Source organism: Cajanus cajan, chromosome 10 (assembly GCF_000230855.2).
Source record: "Cajanus cajan strain Asha chromosome 10, NIPB_CcT2T_4, whole genome shotgun sequence".
NCBI classification, from domain to species: domain Eukaryota; kingdom Viridiplantae; phylum Streptophyta; class Magnoliopsida; order Fabales; family Fabaceae; genus Cajanus; species Cajanus cajan.
In genome coordinates this window covers 49,367,485-49,379,759 of record NC_138526.1, presented here as the reverse complement: position 1 = coordinate 49,379,759, position 12,275 = coordinate 49,367,485, and the positions used below count along the sequence as shown (strand labels likewise).

At 29.3% G+C, this 12,275-nt stretch overlaps 1 protein-coding gene across 1 annotated transcript; it reads right to left on the bottom strand.

Moving 5' to 3' along the window:
* Positions 1 to 5,437: 5,437 nt before the first annotated feature.
* On the bottom strand, positions 5,438 to 9,024 carry CR4 (crinkly4). Its single transcript, XM_020369125.3, has one exon. The coding sequence runs from the start codon at positions 8,406 to 8,408 to the stop codon at positions 5,694 to 5,696; it is 2,715 nt and encodes a 904-aa protein (XP_020224714.1). The 5' UTR covers positions 8,409 to 9,024; the 3' UTR covers positions 5,438 to 5,693.
* Positions 9,025 to 12,275: the final 3,251 nt, after the last annotated feature.

Here is a 12,275-nt window from a genome sequence, read left to right as displayed (position 1 = left end):
TTTTCATTATGCAAACTTCCATTAATGAATTGACTTTATTGGCCGCATACGCATTTAATTACTATCTAACGACAATTTTTCTGTAATTAAAGGTGTTCACGAGAATGGTTGAATCGGTCACTTTTTTGGGGACAACAGTTGAGTCGAGTTTAACCTGGCTTGTAGTTGAACCAAATTTATATCCATTTTGTATGGATATACTTTTCTTAAAAGTATTTTTAGAAAAGATAGGAAGAAAAATAAAATAATTTTTTTCGCCAAACTAGTTACAAATAAGATTTTAGAAAGTTAATTAGAAAATTTTTACAAATTAATTTATACATAAATTAATTTTTATTTATGAAAAATTTTATTTTATTTTTTCTTCTTATTTATCCTCTTAAAAGTGTGTTTAGAGACACGATTACTATCTACACCGTTTCAGCTGCCCCATGCACCCATCATATTTAAAAATATATATAAATTATCCTTTCATCTTCCTCACATATTCTTTCCACACACTTCATTTATAGTCTTCAAAACACATTCTGAAAGTTATTTTTATTTCTCCGGAACACATTCCGGGTAGTTTTTATCTCTGAAATTCATATTCCAGTTTAACTGGACCAATTGTTTTGGAAATGAACACCCGACCCAATCATGAACAAATTACTTGCGTTATTGGATAAGATATTTTAGACAAAAAAAATGAGTTTTGGTTTTGCGTGACTAAATAACAATACAGAGTTAAAATCAAGGTATATTTTAAATATATATTTTGAGAAAACAACATTTAATCCATTATAATCAATCTCTATCTTTATATATTAAAGGCAAGTTAAACTGTTTTTAGAGGTTTTTTTCAACGATAGTGTTAGTACAAATTTTTTTAAATTTTTTTATCTAATTCGTTTCTTATTTATTATAATTATATATAAATTAAATACTAATATTTTAAAATGATTATCAATAAATAAAAATAATTTTTTATAATATAATTATTTATCATAAATCTAAAATATAATTTATACCTATAAAGATATCTATTTATATAATTTTTAAATATAATTTATATATTTAAATATAATATGTATATAATTTATTATAAATTTTAATTACATATAATAAATATACATATGCATTGTACAAACTAAAATACTAGTGTTGTGTAAAATGTTAATAAGTAAAAGATCCCAAATTATTTATAACTAAATAATATTTTAGCATATACAATGTATATGTATATTTATTATATATAATTAAAATTTATAATCAATTATATATATAAATAAATATTTTGTTAGCATATATAAATTATATACATAAATATTTCTAAACATATATTATATTTTAGATTTATGATAGATAATTTGTTAGGGGTGTAAGCGGGTACGAGTAACTCATGAATTCAAGCTGATCCAAACCAATCCATTGAGTTCGGATCAAGTTTTTTTAATGTTCGGGTCAGATCGAACTCAATCTGACCAAAATTCGACACTGTATGGATCGAATAACAGATTTTGTATTTTTAATCCATTACCTGACCCAATCCAGTCATATATAATAATAATAATAATAATAATAATAATAATATTATTATTATTATTATTATTATTATTATTATTATTATTATTATTTGAATGATCATTTGTTTAGAATACTCACTATCACTCTTATTTAGTAACGAGTATTGTGTTTTAAGTTAGTAAAATTGTAACAATATAATATATCATTGTTTGCTTTATAGGATGATAATGTCGTTTGTGGTTGAGTTGGATTAGATTGAGTTTTTTTTTTTTTTAAATTTGTACAAGTCCAACTCAACCTAACCCGTTAATATTTGGATCGGGAACCCGTCGGATAATAGCTTCATCCAAACCCAATGTAATCTACCTATTAGTGTTTCTATAGAAAATTTATGAAATATTATGTTATATAATCTACCTATTAGTATTTTTATTAGTGAAAACATTATATTAAATCAGCAGATTTTATATAATTGCTTCAATATGTCATTTTTAAATATATTATTCATGACTTGGAAAACTAAAATAAGATTTTTAAAAATTATATGTACTAAAAATATTAACTTCATATTTAAGGAAATAAAAACAAGTTTTAAGATACCGTACTGTGTCTGAATATACATTTGTAAACTTGATTTTGAATGAAAGTCATTTTATACAACTCATTTTAAGTAAATGTAAGTTTAAAGTAATATATATATATATATATATATATATATATATATATATATATATATATATATATATATATATATTGGATAACTAATATTAGAAAATTGAGTAAATTACAATGACATTTCTTGAAGTTTCAGGAAATTAGAGAGGATAATGTTATGTCTAAGATGTGGTAGTATAATATTTTTCAAATAATTAAAGAGAATTATTGTAGGGATAGAAAAAATTAAAAATATATGTGTAATTTTACAAAATTTCAAAGAGTGTGAGTTCTTAAAAAAAAAAAATTTGACTTTGACAATTAATGTTGATTAGAAGTATGCAAACAAAATTGATTCTAAGTGTGTAATTATGAGAAAGAAATAAGTTTTTTTTTTTTGTTACAAAAGATGTTTTAATGTCTATGTATTTTTTATTTAGGTGTCATTCGTATTATAGTTCATTGTTAATATTAATATGTACATTCATAATTTAAAATTAAATAACTATGTAATATTTTTTTTTTTTCAGAATATAATAATTAAAATATTTGCACCATAGCTGTTTATGAATGTAATGCGCCACTGTTACTTGGAGAGTAATCGGCAATGGCTGTTTTGTTCTCAGAAAATGCAGAAGAATGACCAGTGTGAGTGACCCATAATTAAATGAGTTTTTGGATTTTTTTTATATAAATTTTTTTTATCAGGTATTCTGTTTTAAAATAGATATATTTAATTTCTTATTTTAAATATATAAAATTTTAATTCTCTTATCAATTTATTGTTTAGTGATGTGTAGGTCCTTGACATTATATGTAGGAATAAATATTAAAAAAACATCATATATGTATTTTAATAAGTGATTAATATTTATTTTATTAATGATTCTTATTTATATATATATATATATATATTAATATATTTTTTTATTTTTAAATATTATATCTTTATATGTCATATTATTTATGTACAAGTAAATGATAAAAATTTATACTAATACAAAGAGAAGGCTTAAAAATTTATATTTTTAAAATTGAAAAATTATATATTTTTAAAATTGAAAAATTATATATTTTTATTTTAAAACAAAGAGATAAAGTTTATAATCTATAAAAATAGAGGTAACCATTATTTGACTCACCATTTAAGACTAAGACTTCAATACAGTTGTGTTTGCCAAAAAGTTACAATTCAATATAACTTGCTTTTGATCTGATAGAACACTAAAGTTATTTCTATGTTTTGTGCATTGAAATGTGTAAAAATTTGTTGAATGTTTTTCAAATAATAAATCAAACATACATTATAATTGTTTTAACATTCTAGTGCCTCAAACGTTGGTTGAAATTAATCACACTAAAGGACATCAGAATGTGTGCCAATTGAAAAAAACAAAATTAGGCTAAAATGAAATATGTCAACTTGTTGACTTCGTATTTCCAACACACCCTATAACTTTGATTCTTCCATTTAATGCATTTAATGGGAACCATATTATGAATCCCACTTACTAGAGGTTTTCATCGACTAATTTATACTGATTGCCATAATTCAACCAATTAAAATTTGATTTTTTTTTATTGGATTATATCAAATTTTGAATCCCACGCCGGTTCAAATTGAACTAATTTGTTGTATATCTAAGATTGTTTTACAATTAGTTACACATTCATATATTTAAGGCATGTATAAATTATAAATTTGTTATGTATTTTTTATTTGTTCTTTGAGATATTGTTTGTGTGTTGTTTTGTAAAAATATATTTATCAAGATTTATAAACATCTTTATATTGTTATGAAATAATTCATTTAGACTTCAAAATACTTCATATTAATAAAAAAAAATCTATATGTTTTTATAAAATTATATTTATCTTCTTATTATAATAATATAAGATTTTATTTGTATTTTAACAATTATAAAATTATCTTTAACTTACAATTTTAATATATACTGTATAGTATGTTATAAATTATATATGAACTGTGATGTTGGAAGTTGAAATAATTTATATTATATCAGTATTTGTATTTTTTTAAAATCAAAACCAATTCAATTCAAATAGAAATAAATTGAATTGGATCAAATTTGATCGATTGATTTTAGTACTAAAAATTTAGCTGAGTTTAAGTAGTACGAGCGAGTTGTTATAAATTCTCTAACATCAAGTTCAATTCTTATAAGTGAAAAAAAAAATTGAATTTGAATTTAAAATCAAAACAATTAAATGATCAAAGGAAACAATCGAAATAATTCTATTTACCATGAGTTAGTTACTCATGGATTTTAACCGGTTGGCTAGTAGGAGGAGGGTGTTAAATTCATTAAACAGCTAAATCATAATTATCAACAATTAATGTTACTATAGTGACTGTTATTTGATCAATCTTTCGGGGAAAATCTACTACGAACACTTTTATTAGGGTTTAACAATGCAACTCAAACTAGGCCACTCGATTGGATTAAGGGATGTAATCTATGTAGAGAATTTTATCAATGTGAAAACCAAATAATAACTTCCTAGTCAGATGCTTGCATATGCAGCATTAGTTATAGGAAGATGTTTATTTGTTGCTAGTATTTCAAGGAAAAATACCACATTTTATGTGAAATTTCACCCTCTTGGGTATACAATCAACCCGATAAATTAAATCCAACTACCCCATTTAACCTACTCTAGTGGATTATTTTAGGTAGATTTTTTTTAAGTATAGCTGTTATCTCAATAAATCATGCTTTAACAAATATTTTTCAGGTGACATTTTGGGACATTTGATGCATGACAATTTTTTTCATATTTGAAAATTATAAATCTTGAGAACATAATATTTTTACGAAATGTTATCCATAAATTAATAATTTTTACTATATTAAATAAATAAATAAAATTGAAAATTCATTTAGCATTGCACATTCATCATGTAGTCCATGCATGGTTGACCACAATATGGACATTGTGAATTAAAATACTTGTAGAACTCATTTCAGAAACAAACATTTCAATCAGCTTGGTTCCACGTCATCTACCTGTTGTTAATTTTCTTTTGTTTTATCTGGCGTAAAATAATGCTTTAATTTCAATTTTTAGTGTACAATGTTAAGTGCGGGTGAGGAGACATTGAGAGTCATTCTTTAAATTTTGTGATTTTTAATAAATTTTAACTAATAAAGTGTTATAAAAAAGTGAGTCAGACACTATTTCTAGCATTTCTCTAACTTACAATTATCTTATCATAACCCAATTATGAATCTCTCAAATGAGTGGGAAAAGAAAAAAAGAAAAAAAAGACAACGTTATGATAGAATTGAACACAGATGATACGCTTTACAATCAATAAAATAAGATGATAGTTACCTTACATCCAAGTGTAACTGCATGAAAGAATGAAAGCTCCACTAAGATTCTGAAAACACAACTCTCAGGAAATAGCAACTAAGTAGTGTAAGAGTTGCATTCATTCATATATGATGAAACTCAACTAAACAAAACAAAAATTTCGTGAACAGTAACACCATCTACTTTCTTCAAGTTAGAAGTTGTGTTGCAAGAAGAGTCTCTCTTGAGGAGAAGCAAGACCAATCTCTTCCTCAAGGCTTCTCAAAACATCACCACCACCTCCAACGTTATGCCTCCCTTCTGCAATGTTTTTCCCCTCAACATCAGCCTCTGAGCCTGACCTTCTCTGAGAGGAAGTCACACTTGGGAAAGTGATCCATGAGGGTGCTCTAAACTCAAACCTTTGATCCTCCACATCAGTACTTTCTGACCTGTTTGAAGATCTTTGAGATGACTTCTTGTGCAATCTGTTACTTCCCAAAACCACTTCAGTTGGCAAAATTGGTTGCTCAATGCAAGGACTTCCCATCAACTGTGCCAAAGCTCTCTCCAAAACTGTTGTCACTTTGTCCATTGAGGGCCTATCTTTCCCTCTCATTCTCACACTTTTGCATGCCACATTTGCTATCCTTCTCAATGCATCAAGGTCAGGAGGGGGTTTCAAAACTGGGTCCAAAATTGCATCTATGTCTCCTGACTTGATCAGGGGCACTGCCCATTGAACAATGTTCCCTTCTTCATATTGCATGTCTATGGCTTTTCTACCACTTAGAATCTCCAAAAGTAGGACACCAAAGCTGTACACATCAGACTTTGTTGTGAGATAGTGAAGCCTATAGTATTCAGGGTCAAGATAACCAAGAGTGCCAGCTGGCAACTCAGCCAGAGGGGAGCTACTATCTGCAGGACCAAGCAGTGACAAACCAAAATCAGCCACTCTAGCATTGTGTTCTTCATCAATGAGGATGTTTGAAGACTTGATGTCTCTATGGATCACTGGTGGACATGCATAGCCATGCAAATATTCTATTCCACGTGCTGCTTGCACTGCAATTGTTACTCTTCTCACCCAATCAAGTTGCTCTTTCATCACTTTGTTGCCATGTAGGTGTTGATGCAAAGAGCCATGAGCCATGTATTCATAAACAAGGAGCCTCTCTCCACCTTCTTCACAGTATCCTAGTAGATTGAGCAAGTGTGCATGGTTCAATCTAGAGAGCAAGTCAAGCTCAGTGTGAAACTCCTTGGAGTTTTTCTGCACGTTGGGAGACATTATGGCCCTTTTGACAGCAACAACAGTGCCATCTTTGAGAACACCCTTGAACACACAAGAGAAACTTCCCTTCCCCACTATGGATTCTTCTTTGAATCCACTAGTTGCTCTCTCAAGTTCCTCATAGGGGAACATCTGTGCCCTTCTGATCTTGAACTCCTCCAAGTCTGGTCTGATCTTGCATTTCTCCTTTTGGTGTGAGCAACCCCCTTTTAGTTTCTTCACATTTGAGCCTCTCACTGAAGGACATTGACAATCTCTCAGCTTGTAGCGAACATACAACACAGCGGTTATGGACACAATGCTAACTAAGAAAACAGCAAAAGCTATCTCAGCAATAACCACTGGCAACTGCATGGACCAAAATCTTTCACTCTTCTTGCCACTGGCAGCATCATTGGAAGAGGAGCAATTGGAGAGGCATTCAGGTGAGGAACAGATGGAACAATTATATTCACATAATATGTCAGATTTCAAGTTGCATCCACTTCTTTGGTACATCTCAGGAGGACAAGAAGGACTGCATGGCATGCAAACATGGGAACCTGGAGACTTGCAAAGACCATTTTGTGGGGTTTCATAGTAACTTGGAGGACATGGTGTAGACCTACACATTCTTGGTGAGGCAGGCAAAGGAAGAGATGAAGGGAAGCCAACACCCCAACAAACAGGCACAAGAGATTTCTCAACAAGTATTCCACAAGTAAAGTAATTCCCAGCAGAAACCACGAAGACCTTAATCCCTCTAGGAACTGGGGTACCTGCTTTGAAACTATAGCCCCAGCAAACCACTCCATGATCATAGCTCTTAATGCCACATGCATGGAACTTCCCTCCCACCACAGAAAGCATTGGATCCGTTGGAGCCATATCAACATTATTACCTTGTCCTTGTCTCAATGAAATTGAAACCTCTTCCCCCATATCCAACAAGCTCCTCCCCCAACAAACTGCTCTAGAATTCACCCCTTCCAAGATTCCACACACATGGTACCCTCCAGCAGAGATCTTCTGGAACCTCGTGCCATGAGGGATCATATCAATAACTGGGCTACTACTCTCATCTCCCCAGCAGAACACAGTCCTATTCTGGGAAAACAAGCCACAATTGAATTGAGAACCTGCTGAGATTGATTGAACCTGTCCATCAAACACATAGTTATTGGTCATGTTGTAGCCCCAACAATCAACCAAGGAAGTGTTCCTGTGTCTCCCTGTCAATGGTTTCCTCAATCCACAAACATGATAGTCCCCAGCACTGATCTCTAGGTACTGTGCTCCCTTAACCATAGGCTGTGGCACACCCATTTCAACATGGCCACTGCTACCCCAGCAATATGGTTGACTAGAACTCATTAGAAGGCCACACACAAAGCCATCGCCACCGGTTAGACCAAGGAACGGGAAATGCGTTGGTGTTCCATAAATTATGGCTGAGTTCATTCCATAGCAGGTCACAGTGTGAGATCCATCTGATTTCAAGCCACAAAAAACGGACCCTTTGTCTCCATAAGAGGTGGCAATGGAAGACATGGAGCCAAGACTTGAAACTTGCAACCACAAGCATGAAAAAACCACAACCTTAACTAGACTCCCAAATCCAACTAGCCATTGCTTCATATTCAACATGGCCATTACCGAATATTATTTAGAAAAATGTATAATATAATCCTCACTAATAATGTTGGTTGGATATACCTTTTGACTAGTCAGCAAGAAACACAGTTTAAAGGGAGAAAGCAAGTTTAACAATCTTCATATAACTACTAACCAAAGCAATTTTACCTGATGATTTTTCACAATTTCCATGGATAACTAGGAAGGAAGGGGAAAGAGGCCAAAAAAATTAAAAAATAAAGTGGTGGGGATGTAAAATAACTAGTGGAATAAGGCCTTTGTTGTTGTTGGATGCAAAATAGCTAGCCAAATCAGAATCTTCATTTTGGGTTTGTATGCATAAGAAGGCAACAATCAGCAACACAAATAGCAAGAAACTTCATTGGATCTTCTGTCCTCTTTGGATGCTTACAAGAGAAGATTCCAATGTTGATGCTTGTTTGGTAAGAGAGACAAAAATACCAAGAAAAGTCATCAAGTGATTTCAACTCTTCTGGAATCATGAAACCGTCATAATAATAGATCACAACTGAGGCTATGGTCCATTTTGTAAGAGATGAAGGATTGAAGGTGTTTACAGGTTGCAAAGGAAGAAGAGATGGTGAGGAAGAAGGTGCATTAAATGACACAAAACTGCTACTTCTGTGGAAATGTAGGTAAGGCATTAAATAAGACAGTTAATGCATTTTGATATTTCCATGCCTGGATTACCGAATTTACTGAATATATGGAAATGTAGGTAAGGCATTAAATAAGACAGTTAATGCATTTTTAAAATGTCATGGAACAACAACAAACAATACTCCTAAAAACATTTGGGATTTGAATTCTTTATTCTTCTGCCTTGGTGAGTAGTTAATGGAGTTTGTTTTCTCAACATGCACCGTTTTACATTGACTTTCTTATGCATTTTCTCACTTTTACCACGATAAATAATGTGTAGGATTGCTGTGATTTCTCTTCATATCACGTTTAATTTGTTTGCTGTTAAAATATTATTCAAAGAATTAAGGAATCGTTTTTAAATTCCTTTACATTTTTTTTTGAATATAATTAATTAATTTCTGTTTTTTAATTCGTTAGTCAGTTATTTGTTGAGGATTCAAAAATGAAAAATAATTTTGTTTATGAATTGTAAATGTATTAAAAATATTGTACACTTTTCATTAAATATTTTGAAGTTTTTAAATAATAGTTTTAAGGGTAACGAAACTTGTGAATTAAAGGTTCTGCGTTTTCTGTTATAGAAAAAAAATAGAGTTTCTTAAACAATCATTTGCAAAATAAGTACTCCATTAATATTTTTTTTGCGTTTTGATTTTTCAAAATCAGAAATGTAATTAGACAGATTGATAATATTATATATAACCTAGCTTTTTACTTGTATATAGGGTTCATGGCACCCCTAGTGCCATATATAAATATTATTTTGCTTTTCAAAAAAAAAAAATCAATTTAAATGTGGATGAGAAGGTTTAGTAACGTGGAATAATTTAAAAAAAAAAAATTTTAAAATCAAAAGGTGGTATTGAGTATTGAATCAAACCAAAGACAAGCCCTAATTAAATGAAGAACCTTCCCTCAAACAAGAAAAAATAAAAATTGTTCATCTAAAATAAAGATGTGTACTTCAGAGAATAAAAGATACTTATAATTTTTAATTAAAAAATCAACTATTAAGAAGAATGATAAAATTTAATACTTGTATAATAGAATTTAAAACTAATTATAGTATATCATTAATTTTTTAATTAATATTTATTATTGTACTTTTTTTTAAAAGCAAAGTCTCGTCATTTTAGTGGAACTAGATAAATAATATTAAAAAAAAAAACTGGAATCGAAACTAATATATGTTTAATATGCCAAACATTTTGGTACGTAATCAGTGGCATGCCTATGCATGAATAATATTAACCTTCACAGTATGCTTTTTCTCGTCCGATTAACCCTGGCTAGTGAAAATAAGATAAACACTTTTGCCCAATTATTTTTCACTTTTCAGACTCCTTTTTCATGTTCACTATTTATATATATATATATATATATATATATATATATATATAAAGTTACCACTTTTTTTAATTTGCCACAGTCTTATGATAGAATGAGAAATAACACGCGTTGATATTAAGTTTATGATGAAGTCAACAAAGATTAATTCAATTGGTAAAGAACAAATTCATATATATTTTCAAAGGATGTAGTTTAATTCTGGCTGATATAAAATTTTTGTTAATAAATAATATGTAAGTGCTTTTATAAAAGTTAATAAAGTCTTTAGACCTATCTTAATGAGTCCAGGATTCAATTCACCTAAATTTATAAAAAGAATATTAAATTTAGGACAATAAGTCATTAAGAATGGAAATTAACAGGGCCAACTAAACAATCCAATATGGGGTCATAGTGCCACACACTAATTGTGCTAATTTATATTAATATTCAACCATTTAATTAGCTTGCTGGAGCTTTAAAATGCTTACTCACGAATTACTTGATCAGCGTCCTGTAACATGTACCTAATTTTCTGTTTTTTTTCTTCTTTTAATAACATAATCTTCTTTTTCTGATAATAATAATCTATAAAATTAATAAAAGAAATATTTTGATTTGATGTCCATATTCTTTTAAACTTTTTTTATCTTTTAACTAATTTGTCAATTATTCTATTTTTAAAAATTAACTGAATAATATTTTTTTAATAGGAGAGACACATAGTGTCTTTTTTCGCAAATAATAATAGTAATAGTAATTACAATAATATATAAAGTTACCCAAACAAGAAGTCAAACAAAGCATTTGTGACTGCAAAATGGCTTCATCCTCAAATCAGTCTTCAGTGATATACCGATTTGCTAAACCTTGTGAGTTTTCACATGGGGTGGTGGGAATTTCATATGGTTTTCAATGGTTTTGACCAATATTCAAACCCATTGCTTCTAGGTAATAAGGTAGGTCTTACTCTTAGTTCTTTATCAATCAATAACATTTCTTTTTAATTTTCTATTAGTATGTCAGTCAACTATAAATATTGCATGTATATATTAAACTATTGGTATGTAGGTTCTAGTATATCCATATTCCAAAGAAACTAGCAGTGTAGCTACCAACTTTTTAACGGTAAACAAAGTAACGGTAATGTACACTGAAATGGTAATTTATTGATCAAAAAATTGCTAATTTGCTGTTAACGTTATAACTAACAATGTTTTTTCAAAAATAAAATAAAATAAAATGAATAATACAATCCTATTGGTTATTACGTATCATGTAATGAATCGGCTAGGAAAAGAAAGAAAAAGAAATTATTTTTTCTTTGATTTTGATCCTATTGGATCTCAAAATAGAATAAGGGGCAATTAACAAAAATTTAAAAGGAGTATTTCTTATCTTGAAACTTCTTTTTGTTTAGAGGAAGATTAACATATAAGAAAATGATGCGGAAAGAACAAATTATATTGTGGAATAAAACTCATGCACTCATAATTAACATTTCAGTGTTTTTTTAATTTGTTAATATCTTAGACTCAGAGTTTAAGTGTTTAACTAACTGATTGAGAGGATCATCGTGTATATTTTGAAAATCTAAAAGACATTTAATAATTTTAAATAATTAATAAAATAATAAATATAATTTTATTTATTAACATGCATCACATTTTTAGTTAAGAAAAAACTAATAAGTGTCCTTTAATTACTAGCTTCTTTTTCGTTTCATGTTATTTGTCACTTTAAAACTCAAATCATAATGTATCACTTCAAATTATGGACCTTGTTTACCCTTCCACTTTGCCTCGAGCCCACAAATATATATTACTTGACCGAAGCAAGAGATTTATTTAGTGTGTGCTACTAATAAGATTTGCAATGAACCTAAAGAAA

Excerpts from the sequence above, each read along its gene's own strand:
- CR4 (XM_020369125.3), bottom strand. The coding sequence starts at position 8,408 with ATGGCCATGTTGAATATGAAGCAATGGCTAGTTGGATTTGGGAGTCTA.